This window comes from Salvelinus namaycush, chromosome 13 (assembly GCF_016432855.1).
Source record: "Salvelinus namaycush isolate Seneca chromosome 13, SaNama_1.0, whole genome shotgun sequence".
NCBI classification, from domain to species: domain Eukaryota; kingdom Metazoa; phylum Chordata; class Actinopteri; order Salmoniformes; family Salmonidae; genus Salvelinus; species Salvelinus namaycush.
Window position 1 is genome coordinate 38,167,443 of NC_052319.1, and position 14,276 is coordinate 38,181,718.

Sequence of the window (14,276 nt, forward strand, 5' to 3'; positions counted from 1 at the left end):
CTTATTTTGCTTTCTTACTGCCACTCGACCTGTCAAACCTGCAGCTCGAAGTCTTCTCTTCACTGTTGAAACTGAGACTTGCTTTCTTCAACCAGTGTTAAGCTGTGCTTGAAGTTGTTGTCCTGTGAGCCGCCTATCACGCAAGCTGTTGACTCTCAGAAACGTGTGTCTTCTGATTCTGTTGTGGCTTTGGGTCTGCCAGACCTCTTCCTGTCAGTTTCCTCCAGTTTCCAAGTGCCTTTTGATGGTGTAGGAAGCTGTACCGACACCGTGGCTATCTTTGCAATTTTTCTAAAGAAAAGACCTACGCTTTTAAGGGTTATAATGGTCTGTCTGTCTTCCTTTGTTAATAGCCTTTTTCTCGACATTATGATAGCAATATACTACTTCCTGCAGTACAATACTGTCTAAATAATACTTAAGAGTGTGTAGTAACACAGTCTGTTCCGACACTGCTTTTATACAGACAGAGGGTTTGTGAGTAATCAAGAAAAGTTTGGATACCTGTAGGAATTGTTAGCATCTACTTTCAAGGCTTAATTTACTTCCATTACTTCCATTTTTCAGTTTTTTTGGTAAAACTTTATTATTATTATTATTTTTTACCGCAGTTTACCGCTTACCTTTTGTACCATTTCAGTTTACTCACTGGACTTGGAACTGGGGGTGTTGTAAAACTTTTGACCGGTAACGTAAACTAACTCACATTTGTACGGAATGGGGTTAGCGTACGTTACTGTGTATATAATATACACTGCTCAAAAAAATAAAGGGACCACTAAAATAACACATCCTAGATCTGAATGAATGAAATATTCTTATTAAATACTTTTTTCTTTACATAGTTGAATGTGCTGACAACAAAATCACACAAAAATTATCAATGTAAATCAAATTTATCAACCCATGGAGGTCTGGATTTGGAGTCACACTCAAAATTAAAGTGGAAAACCACACTACAGGCTGATCCAACTTTGATGTAATGTCCTTAAAACAAGTCAAAATGAGGCTCAGTAGTGTGTGTGGCCTCCACGTGCCTGTATGACCTCCTTACAACGCCTGGGCATGCTCCTGATGAGGTGGTGGATGGTCTCCTGAGGGATCTCCTCCCAGACCTGGACTAAAGCATCCGCCAACTCCTGGACAGTCTGTGGTGCAACGTGGCGTTGGTGGATGGAGCGAGACATGATGTCCCAGATGTGCTCAATTGGATTCAGGTCTGGGGAACGGGCGGGCCAGTCCATAGCATCAATGCCTTCCTCTTGCAGGAACTGCTGACACACTCCAGCCACATGAGGTCTAGCATTGTCTTGCATTAGGAGGAACCCAGGGCCAACCGCACCAGCATATGGTCTCACAAGGGGTCTGAGGATCTCATCTCGGTACCTAATGGCAGTCAGGCTACCTCTGGCGAGCACATGGAGGGCTGTGCGGCCCCCCCAAAGAAATGCCACCCCACACCATGACTGACCCATCACCAAACCGGTCATGCTGGAGGATGTTGCAGGCAGCAGAACGTTCTCCACGGCGTCTCCAGACTCTGTCACATCTGTCACATGTGCTCATGTGCTCAGTGTGAACCTGCTTTCATCTGTGAAGAGCACAGGGCGCCAGTGGCGAATTTGCCAATCTTGGTGTACTCTGGCAAATGCCAAACGTCCTGCACGGTGTTGGGCTGTAAGCACAACCCCCACCTGTGGATGTCGGGCCCTCATACCACCCTCATGGAGTCTGTTTCTGACCGTTTGAGCAGACACATGCACATTTGTGGCCTGCTGGAGGTCATTTTGCAGGGCTCTGGCAGTGCTCCACCTGCTCCTTCTTGCACAAAGGCGGAGATAGCGGTCCTGCTGCTGGGTTGTTGCCCTCCTACGGCCTCCTCCACGTCTCCTGATGTACTGGCCTGCCTCCATGCTCTGGACACTACGCTGACAGACACAGCAAACCTTCTTGCCACAGCTCGCATTGATGTGCCATCCTGGATGAGCTGCACTACCTGAGCCACTTGTGTGGGTTGTAGACTCCGTCTCATGCTACCACTAGAGTGAAAGCACCGCCAGCATTCAAAAGTGACCAAAACATCAGCCAGGAAGCATAGGAACTGAGAAGTGGTCTGTGGTCACCACCTGCAGAACCACTCCTTTATTGGGGGTGTCTTGATAATTGCCTATAATTTCCACCTTTTGTCTATTCCATTTGCACAACAGCATGTGAAATGTATTGTCAATCAGTGTTGCTTCCTAAGTGGACAGTTTGATTTCACAGAAGTGTGATTGACTTGGAGTTACATTGTGTTGTTTAAGTGTTCCCTTTATTTTTTTGAGCAGTGTATATTATAAGTTTCAAGATGCTTTGAAAGCATTTATAGTTCCTTTGTCTCCAGTTATTTCTGTGTGCTGTCTGTAGATCAAGGAGTCGTGTTTCTGGGGGAACAACTTTGTGATGAGTGGTTCAGACTGTGGCCACATCTTCATCTGGGACAGACACACGGGCGAGCACCTGATGCTGCTGGAGGCCGACAATCACGTAGTCAACTGTCTCCAGCCACACCCCTACGACCCCAGTGAGTTACTGTACTCTCCATACACCTTCAACCACACCCCTACCCGCTTACAGCCACACCTCTATGACCCCAGTGAGTTACACTTCTATATCTAGAGCCACACCTACAGTATACACCCACACCTCTGTAACCCCAATGATTAACACACACCTACCCTAGTCTCACTTCTACACTTCGACCACACCCCGGTGAGTTTCTTAGCTACATTTTCAGCCTTGTATAAAGAGCCAATGATGTCACACCTCCTACCCCTTAATTGTCATACCCTATTGCCAAAAGTTTGTCTCCTGTCTGTTCCAGTTCTTGCCTCGTCAGGGATCGACTACGACATTAAGATCTGGTCACCTCTGGAGGCGTCCCCGTCCTTTAACAGAGTCCTAGCTGATGAGGTATGTTTGCTAAACGATTGATTCAACGTTAGTGACAGACAGCGGGTAGTGTGGGGTTCACTTCTCTGTCTCACCAGTTGAGGGGGTTGGATTCCCCACTGTGTGAGACTTCCGCATAGAGTCCTCTGGTCCTCTACAAGAGCTCTCACAACAGCTGACTGGAGACGCCTTGCCCCAGGAGACCTACCTATCCCTCCCTGCCCTCCTCCCTGTACCCTCCCTCATCACCCCCTCTCTCTTCTCCCTTTTTTCACCCCTACCTATTACCTTTTCTATTCCCGCACCCACGTTACCCCTTTCCGTCCTCCCTTACCCTTCAACCGCTCTCACCAGTCCCACTTCCAACTTCCGAGTATGAAAGAAATCACATTCTCTTTGATCATTCTGATTTACTGGTATCATTTGATGCTTTTGATTTACTGGTATCATTTGCTTTATTTTACCTTCCTCCCTCTTCCCCTTTCTCTCTCAGGTGATAACGCGTAATGAGTTGATGCTTGAGGAGACCAGGAACACCATCACAGTCCCCGCCTCCTTCATGCTGCGAATGCTGGCCTCCCTTAATCACATAAGAACGGGTACACACACACACACATTCTCAGTTACATTTTGCTAGTAGTTTATTTTTATGGTGTTTTGGAAAGGCAGTTGACTAATGAACCAATAGAAAGTGCATGTGGAAGTATTTATGTTCTTCTTGATGTACTTTGGGACCCTTGAGCCTGCTTTGAGTAAGCCTCTTACCACTGGGAGATTTACTGGTTCACCCACTCAATTTCTAGCCTGGTTGAGTGGGTGTGGGTCTCTGTTCAGCTATTACATTCCACTCCTTGTACTCTGTAATTCGCACAAAATCCAGCTGTATATTCAATGTTGAGATTAACGAAAGGCCAGTCAGTCCCTTTGACAAATGACAGAGTACATGGAGTGAAATGTTAGACTGGTACCCAGACTACTCAATTACCAGCAACCAGTTATGCAACTTACACTGTAGACCCCACAAGCTGGGTACTGTAGGAAATGGGTTTAGGGTTGTGTTCATCAGGCACAAAATGGAAAACAAACTGACTGAAATAGGGAGGAACTACCTGGACTTGTCAAATAAGAAATGCTGATTTCAGTTTTTTTTCACACACTCACTTTGTTTGTCCTCAGATCGCTTGGAGGGTGACCGCTCAGAAGGTTCTGGACAGGAGAACGAGGATGAGCAGTAGCTGCCCGGACAACATTTTATTTGAAAAAGAAAACACAATTTTTCTTTTGCTCTAAAAAAGCACTTGAAGATCTTGAGATTTGTACAAGTATTATGTAGAATATTTCTTTATCTGAGCATTAGTTACATTTTTAGCTCTTCTTTTTTAAGATGACTTTCTTACTGGTGTGTCTGTATGAGAACTGCATTTGAGGAAAAAAGTGTGTGAATGCAAGCGCAAAGCCAGACATATGTGTGTGTGTGTTTATATATATATATACAGTTATAGTTGCAAGTTTAAATACACCTTAGCCAAATGCATTTAAACTCAGTTTATCACAATTCCTGACATTTTATCCTAGTAAAAATTCCCTGTCTTAGGTCTGTTAGGATCACCACTTTATTTTAAGAATGTGAAATGTCAGAATGATAGTGGAGTCATTTATTTCAGCTTTTATTTCTTTCATCACATTCCCAGTGGGTCAGAAGTTTACATACACGCAATTAGTATTTGGTAGCATTGCCTTTAAATTGTTTAACTAGGGTCAAATGTTTCGGGTAGCCTTCCACAAGCTTCCCACAATAAGTTGGGTGAATTTTGACCCATTCCTCTTGACAGAGCTGGTGTAACTGAGTCAGGTTTGTAGGCCTCCTTGCTCGCACACGCTTTTTCAGTTCTGCCCACAAATGTTCTATGGGATTGAGGTCAGGACTTTGTATGCTTGGGGTCATTGTCCATTTGGAAGACCCATTTGTGACCAAGCTTTAACTTCCTGACTGATGTCTTGAGATGTTGCTTCAATATATCCACATAATTCTCTTTCCTCATGATGCCATCTATTTTGTGAAGTGCATCAGTCCCTCCTGCAGCAAAGCGCCCCCACAACATGATGCTGCCATCCCCCGTGCTTCACGGTTGGGATGGTGTTCTTCGGCTTGCAAGCCTCCCTCTTTTTCCTCCAAACATAACGATGGTCATTATGGCCAAATAGTTATATTTTTGTTTCATCAGACCAGAGGACATTTCTCCAAAAAGTACGATCTTTGTCCCCATGTGCAGTTGCAAACCGTAGTCTGGCTTTTTTATGGTGGTTTTGGAGTAGTGGCTTATTTCTTGCTGAGCGGCCTTTCAGGACATGTCGATATAGGACTCGTTTTACTGTGGATATAGATACTTTTGTACCTGTTCCTCCAGCATCTTCACAAGGTCCTTTGCTGTTGTTCTGGGAACAAAGTACGTTCATCTCTAGGAGACAGAACGCGTCTCCTTCCTGAGCGGTATGACGGCTGCGTGGTCCCATGGTGTTTATACTTGCATACTACTCTTTGTACAGATGAACGTGGTGCCTTCAGGCGTTTGGAAATTGCTCCCAAGGATGAGCCAGACTTGTGGAGGTCTACAATTTTTTTCTGAAGTCTTGGCTGATTTCTTTTGATTTTCCCATGATGTCAAGCAACGAGGCACTGAGTTTGAAGATAGGCCTTGAAATACATCGAGGTACACCTCCAATTGACTCAAATTATGTAAATTAGCCTATCAGAAGCTTCTAAAGCCATGACATACTTTTCTGGAATTTTCCAAGCTGTTTAAAGGCACAGTCAACTTAGTGTATGTATACTTCTGACCCATTGGAATTGTGATACAGTGAAATAATCTGTCAACAATAGTTGGGAAAATTACTTGTGTCATGCACAAAGTAGATGTCCTAACCGACTTGCCAAAACTATAGTTTGTTAACAAGAAATTTGTGGTGTGTGTGTGTGTATATATATATATATATATATATATATATATATATATATATATATATATATATATATATATATATAATGTGTGGATATTATTTAGATGGCATGTGCGTGAGGAAGTTTAAAAGTGCAATATTATTTTTGTCAGGAGCAAATGAGCTTTGATCAGTGTTAAGGTGTGATTTCTTGTTTGTAGCGCAAGGCTGAGAACTCAAATGTTTATACTGTACTTGCAGTTATGCATGTAAACATAATTATGCTTTAAGTAAACCATTTTGTTGTTGAAAAGGTAGTTCCTCTTTTTGCTGGGTTTGTTAGTATGTCTCAAAGGTATACGTAGTTCTTGTGATGACAGTGATTACACAAGACGGAACTCTCATCTTGGCACTGTTGAAGGATCCATCCAACAGTTTAGGGATTCTGAATGTCGCCCAGGCCACAGGACAGATGGCTTGTTTTGGTAGCTGTTGGCTGAAGCGTTAACGCGGTATGGCCCCTGTTTACTCTATAATGTGACCCTTCTATACACTCACACATACTGACACGCAAGTCCCTACCATGGCATTCTAAGACATTTAATTGGTTGCGGAGGATTACAAGACATGGACATGATTCAACTGAATTTGGGAGGCATGTCAAACATTGTTTCCCAGCAAACTAAAACACAGAAGGCTTCTGGTGTGTATAACAAAAAACGTTAATACAACAGTAAAAAAAAGTCAGTGGAAATTAAAAGTTGACAATACCTCAAATTCTGGAGTATTGCTTTGCTCTTACAATGTATTACCATACTCGGACAGTGACACAGACAAACACAGATATAAATAACTCTGTTTTTGGAGGTAAACCATACTAATACACACCCACATTAGCTAACAGGATACACAGTTATTCTCTCAGGGTGAGAACTGGTGCTCTAATAAAGTGATTAAGAATGTGTAACGTGTTCAATATGTGATAACCACAGGGTTTGAAAAAGGGACGGTAACCATAGCCTGGTCTCTGATCAGTATGTGCTTGAAAGCACACAGAGAAGTTAACTAAAGCAGCACGTTCAGATTGTGAATCAGGCTAGGTGTACCTCTACAGGGATGTAGAGAGCCCACGTGTATTTGTATGTATTACCTATTATCTGTTGCCAAGGCAGCAGCTACTCTTCCTGGGGTCTAGCAAAATTAAGGCAGTTTATACCATTTAAAAAAAATTATAATACATTCACAGATTTCATAACACACTGTGTGCCCTCAGGCCCCTACACCACCACTACCACATATCTACAATACAAAAGATGTGTACGTGTGTGTCCGTCTGTTTGTGTTGCTTCACAGTCCCCGCTGTTCCATAAGGTGTATTTTTATATTGTTTTTAAATTTCATTTTACTGCTTGCATCAGTTACTTAATGTGGAATAGAGTTCCATGTAGTTATGGCTCTAATGTTGTACTGTGCGCCTCCCATAGTGTGTTCCGGACTTGGGGACTGTGAAGAGACCTCTGGTGGCATGTCTTGTGGGGTGTGCATGGGTGTTCTAGCTGTGCTCCAGTTGTTCAAACAGACAGCTCGGCGCATTCAACATGTCAATACCTCTCATAAATACAAGTAGTGATGAAGTCAATCTCTCCTCCACTTTGATCCAGGAGAGATTGACATGCATATGATTAATGTTAGCTCACTGTGTACATCCAAGGGCCAGCTGTGCTGCCCTGTTCTGAGCCAATTGCAATTTTCCTAAGTCCCTTTTTGTGGCACCTGAACACGCGACAACAGTAGTCCAGGTGCGACAAAACTAGGGCCTGTAGGACCTACCTTGTTGATAGTGCTGCTAAGAAGGTAGAGCAGCGCTTTATTATGGACAGACTTTTCATCATCTTAGATACTGTTGTATCAATATGTTTTGACCATGACACTTTACAAACCCAGGGTTACTCCAAGCAGTTTAGTCACCTCAACTTACTCAATTTCCACATGATTTATTTCAAGATTTAGTTGAGGTTTACAGTTTAGTGAATGATTTGTCCCAAATACAATGCATTTAGTTTTTGAAATATTTAGGACTAACTTATTCCTTGCCACCCATTCTGAAACTAACTGCAGCTCTTTGTTAAGTGTTGCAGTCATTTCAGTCACTGTAGTAGCTGACGTGTATAGTGTTGAGTCATCAGCATACATAGACTCACTGGCTTTACTCAAAGCCAGTGGCATGTCATTAGTAAAGATTGAAAAAAGTAAGGGACCAAGACATCTGCCCTGGGGAATTCCTGATTTTACCTGGATTATGTTGGAGAGGCTTCCATTCAAGAACATCCTCTGTGTTCTGTTAGATAAGTAGCTCTTTATCCACATTATAGCAGGGGGTGTAAAGCCACAACACAAGTTTTTCCATCAGCAGATTATGATCGATAATGTCAAAAGGCGCACTGAAGTCTAACAAAACAGCCTCCACAATATTTTTATGATTAATTTCTCTCAGCCAATCATCAGTCATTTGTGTAAGTGCCGTGCTTGTTGAATATCCTTCCCTATAAGCGTGCTGAAAGTCTGTTGTCAATTTGTTTTCTTTGAAATAGCATTGTATCTGGTCAAACATTATTTTTTTCAAAAGTTTACTAAGGGTTGGTAACAGGCTGATTGGTCGGCTTTTTGAGCCATTAAAGGGGGCTTTACTATTCTTAGGTAGCGGAATTACTTTTGCTTCCCTCCAGCCCTGAGGGCACACACTTTCTAGTAGGCTTACATTTAAATTATGGCAAATAGGAGTAGCAATATCATCCACTATTATCCTCAGTAATTTTCCATCCAAGTTGTCAGACCCTGGTCGCTTGTCATTGTTGACAGACAACAATTTTTTAATCTCTTCCACACTCAATTTACGGAATTCAAAATTACAATGCTTGTCTTTCATAATTTGGTCAGATATACTTGGATGTGTAGTGTAAGCATTTGTTGCTAGCATGTCATGCCCAAGTTTGCTAATCTTGCTAACAAAAAAACTATTAAAGTAGTTGGCAATATTTTTTTTATTTAACCTTTTATTTAACTAGGCAAGTCAGTTAAGAACAAATTGTTCTTTACAATGACGGCCTACCCTGGCCAAACCCGGACAATGCTGGGCCAATTGTACGCCGCTCTATGGGACTCCCAATCATGGCCGTATGTGATTCACCTTGGATTCGATGCAGGGACTGTAGTGATGCCTTTTGCACTGAGTTGCAGTGCCTGCGCCACTCGGGAGCCATCTGATTCAATGAGTTTGTGTTTTCGGCCAAAATTTAATTTAAGGTGCTCCAAAGCTTTTTACTATCATTCTTTGTCGTTTTTCTTTGTTTCATAGTGTAGTTTCTTATTCTTTTTATTCAGTTTAGTCACATGATTTGCCAATTGGTTGTGCAGCCAGACTTGTTTGCCATTCATTTTGTCTCATCCCTCTCAACCATACAATTTTTAAATTCCTCATCAATCCACGGGGATTTATCCATTTTTTACAGTCATTTTCTTAGTGGATGCATGCTTGTTAGTAACTGGAATAAGCTATTTCATAAATGTGTCAAGTGCAGTGTCTGTTTGCTCCTCATTACACACCATGGACCAACAAATATTATTTACAACAACATAGAAATCACTACAAAACCTCTTGTATGACCTCTCATACATTATATTAGGCCCAGCCTTTGGAACTTCGGTTTTCCTAGATATTGCTACTATATTGTGATATACTACAGCCAATGGATCTGGATACTCCTTTCAAGCAAATTTCTGCAGCATTAGTAAAGATGTGATTAATACATGTTGATGATTTCATTCCTGTGCTGTTTGTAACTACCCTGGTAGGTTGACTGATGACCTGAACCAGGTTGCAGGCACTGGTTACAGTTTGAAGCTTTTTAAGTCGGCAGCTTGATGAAATATTTAAATCACCCAGAAAATATACCTCTGTTGATATCACATACATTATCAAGCATTTCACACATATTATCCAGATACTGACTGTTAACACTTGGTGGTCTATAGCAGCTTCCCACAATAATGGGCTTTAGGTGAGGCAGATGAAACTAGCTATATTACTTATGCTCAATTTAACAAAATCAATGGGGGCCTGACTGTTTAGCTTTTATTTTGTTGATTGTAAATTCTTAGATTATAGGCAACTATAAAATATATATGTCCATTATCTTTTCTACATACTTAATATTTGTTTTTTGTCGTTTAAGTTAACACTGAAAGTGTTTTTCTATCCCGAAAATGTGCAACCCCAAAAAAATGTGAGTATATATTTTTTAATGTCATCCCGCCACCCACCCCGACCCCTGTTGCGAACCACAAATTGGTCCCAACCCACAGTTTGGGGCGCTAACTAACGTAAGACAATGCTACTGCACTGAACTCCGCTCTCCTGTTCTGTATTGTATTGTACTGCACTGTACTCTAGTGTGCTCTGCTGTTCAAATTTGTGAAACATGAGGAGAATGACATTCACATTCATAATGATGCTTTTCTGTGTAGTACAGATCAGGGACCCATGATGTAATTCCGTTACCCTAATTCTGTTTCCGGGTATAAATCCATTTCACTTACTGTAGTTCAATAAACAAAATATTTTTTCAAACTCAAGGTGCCATGTCATAGCTGACACCCCATTCCTTCAGCATACATCTTTGAATCTTAATTCAGAGCAAATATCTGAGTTTTTGGATAACATGGTCACATACAAACCAGTGGGAAGTTTTACCATAATTCTGTAAAATTTGAAATTATCAAAAGTAGTCCTTGTGCAGAGTTGTTTGGCATACATTTTAAAGTCAAACAACTGAATCAAAGCCCTTAACAAGGTTAGTTAGGATTGAAGCCTCCAGGGGTTGAATTAGTTATCCCCAGACACTGACCCAAGGTCACACACACTCTCTCATTGTTTAGCTCGTGCGAAAGCTATGTGCATTGTGTATGGGGAAGAAAAGAAGCCGGATTGTTGTCAGCTCAGTGAACTAGACAGACTGAATGGAGTAGTATGTTCCCATGTATGCATGTTGGGTCATTAATCTAATTACATTAATGCAGAAGCACAAAATACTGTAATCTTGTTTGATTTCCATTTCTGTCTTGCTGCTATCAGGCTGTTGTTTCTTACATTAAAGGGATAATATATGGCATGGCAATACACCACATCAGTCAGTGGCTTCCTCAATAAATGCATCGATGACGTCGTCCCTACAGTTACCGTACGTACATACCACAACCAGAAGCCATGGATTACAGGCAACATCCGCACTGAGCTAAAGGGTAGAGCTGCCACTTTCAAGGAGCGGGACTCTAACCCGGAAGCTTATAAGAAATCCCGCTATGCCCTTCGACGAGCCATCAAACAGGCAAAGCATCAATACAGGACTAAGATTGAATCGTACTACACCGGCTCCGACGCTCGTCGGATGTGGCAGGGCTTGCAAACTATTAGGGACTACAAACTGATGCACAGCCACGAGCTGCCCAGTGAAACGAGCCTACCTGAAGAGCTAAATTACTTCTATGCTCGCTTCGAGGCAAGTAACACTGAAGCAGGCGTGAGAGCTTCAGCTGTTCCAGATGACTGTGTGATCACGCTTTCTGTAGCCGATGTGAGTAAAACCTTTAGGTCAACATTCACAAGGCCGCAGGGCCAGACGGATTACCAGGACGTGTATTCTGAGCATGCGCTGACCAACTGGCAAGTGTCTTCACTGACATTTTCAACCTGTTCCTGACTAAGTCTGTAATACCAACATGTTTCAAGCAGACCACCATAGTCTCTGTGCCCAAGAACACTAAGGTAACCTGCCTAAATGACTACTGACCTGTAGCACTCACGTCTGTAGCCATGAAGTGCTTTGAAAGGCTGGTGATGGCTCACATCAACACCATTATCCCATTATCCCAGAAACCCTAGACCCACTCCAATTTGCATACCGCCCCAACAGATCCACAGATGATGCAATCTTTATTGCACTCCACACTGCCCTTTCCCACCTGGAGAAAAATGGAACACCTATGTGAGAATGTTATTCATTGACTACAGCTCAGCATTCAACACCATAGTGCCCTCAAAGCTCATCAATAAGCTAAGAACACTGGGACTAAACACCTCCCTCTGCAACTGGATCCTGGACTTCCTGACGGGCCGCCCCCAGGTGGTGAGGGTAGGTAACAAAAAAATCCACCACGCTGATTCTCAACGCGGGGGCCCCTCAGGGGTGCGTGCTCAGTCCCCTCCTGTACTCCCTGTTCACTCATGACTGCATGGCCAGGCATGACTCCAACACCATCATCAAGTTTGCCGATGACACAATAGTGGTAGGTCTGATCACCAACAACGATGAGACAGCCTATAAGGAGGAGGTCAGAGACCTGGCCGTGTGGTGCCAGGACAACATCCTCTCCCTCAACGTGATCAAGACAAAGGAGATGATTGTGGACTACAGGAAAGGAGGACCGAGCACGCCCCCATTCTCATCGACTGAGCTGCAGTGGAGCAGGTTGAGAGCTTCAAGTTCCTTGGTGTCCACATCACCAACAAACTATCATGGTCCAAACACACCAAGACATGCGTGAAGAGGGCATGACAAAGCCTATTCCTCATCAGGAGACTGAAAAGATTTAGCATGGGTCCTCAGATCCTCAAAAAGTTCTACAGCTGCACCATCGAGAGCATCCTGACTGGTTGCATCACTGCCTGGTATGGCAACTGCTCGGCCTCCGACTGCAAGCCACTACAGAGGGTAGTGCGAACAGCCCAGTACCTCACTGGGGCCAAGCTTCCTGCCATCCAGGACCTCTATACTAGGCGGTGTCAGAGGAAGGCCCTAATAATGGTCAAAGACTCCAGCCACCCTAGTCATAGACTGTAATCTCTGCTGCTGTACCGGAGCGCCAAGACTAAAAGGTTTCTTAACAGCTTCTACCTCCAAGCCATAAGACTCCCGAACAGCTAATCAAAGGGCTACCCAGACCCCTCTTTTACGCTGCTGATACTGTCTGTTTATTATCCATGCATAGTCACTTTAACTCGACCTACATGTACATATTACCTCAATTACCTCGACTAACCGGTGCCCCCGCACATTGACTCTGTACCAGAACTTCCTGTAAATAGCCTCGCTATTGTTAGTTAACTGCTGCTGTTTAATTATTTGTTATTTTAATTTTCTATTTTTTACTTAACACCATTTTTCTCTTAACTTCTTAAAGCATTGTTGGTTAAGTTAGCATTTCATTGTAAGGTCTACACTTGTTGTATTCGGCACGTGACAAATAAAATTTGATTTGATTTTTTGATTTATTTAACACTTTTTTGGTTACTACATGATTCCATATGTGTTATTTCATAGTTTTGATCTATTCACTATAATTCTACAATGTAGAAAATAGTAAAAATAAAGAACCCCTGGAATATCGCAAACATTTGTGATATCAGACAGGTTAAGATATTAAAAAGTCATTGGTGATTTTTTTCTACAGTGTTGCATAATATGAATCTAATTGGAGAAAATGTCTGTTTATCAGACTCACTTTGACTTTATATGGTGTACCAAGAGTTATTCCTTCGCGTACGGCCATACCAGCCTGAATACCCCTGATCTCGGAAGCTAAGCAGGGTCGGGCCTGGTTAGTACTTCGATGGGAGACTGCCTTGCATTATTTCATCAGCAAAACTGCCTTGTAGTAAGCATTTGATGCTGAATTGACTAAATGCAGCTTCTATGGGCTAGTCTCCCCTGCCCTTTTAATACAATCAAAGTTCCTTGTGCTGTCAGGGAGCAACTGCCTTTTATTTATAAGACAAATAAGAATATTGTTACTGAATGCAGCTTGTGTGTGCTTTGTGCTCCCTCACCCTGTTCAAATGATCAAAGGAAATAATGCTGGTGAGGAGTGGAACTGGACTGGTGTCTGATGGCCCTGTGTTTTCCATGGTGGAATTACAACCCTTCTTTTACGGCGTAAATCAAAAGTACAAGAGAATGTGAGATGTTATCGATAATAAATCAATTGCTTTCATGCATTTGTCTGTGTGTGTGTGTGTGTGTGTGTGTGTGTGTGTGTGTGTGTGTGTGTGTGTGTGTGTCTGAATGTGATTGTATTTCGTCATATCGCATACATTTGTGATATAAGACAGGTTAAGATATTCAAAAGCTATTGGTGATTTTTTTACAGTGTTGCATGATGGGAATCTAGTGGTTCACTGATATAATCTAGGAAACAAAATAAACTACTTTTTCACCACTCTGTCTGCAAGTGCATTCCGAAACGGCATTTAACGCAGGTCGATGTGATGTGGTATTATCAGAACACAAAGTGGTTACCTTCAGCCGAAAATGTTGTCACTGGAGAGACTTGCCCTCCACCGATGTGTATAACTC

General features: G+C 42.5%; 1 protein-coding gene across 1 annotated transcript in view; it reads left to right on the forward strand.

Moving 5' to 3' along the window:
- Positions 1-4,489, forward strand: part of LOC120058126 (DDB1- and CUL4-associated factor 6-like) — a 65,504-nt gene extending 61,015 nt beyond the window's left edge. Inside the window, exons 16-19 of the mRNA XM_039006599.1 lie at positions 2,407-2,563; positions 2,864-2,952; positions 3,425-3,530; positions 4,108-4,489. Of these exons, the coding sequence (XP_038862527.1) occupies positions 2,407-2,563; positions 2,864-2,952; positions 3,425-3,530; positions 4,108-4,166 (411 nt within the window). The 3' untranslated portion in view covers positions 4,167-4,489. The remainder of the gene's footprint in view (positions 1-2,406; positions 2,564-2,863; positions 2,953-3,424; positions 3,531-4,107) is intronic.
- Positions 4,490-14,276: the final 9,787 nt, after the last annotated feature.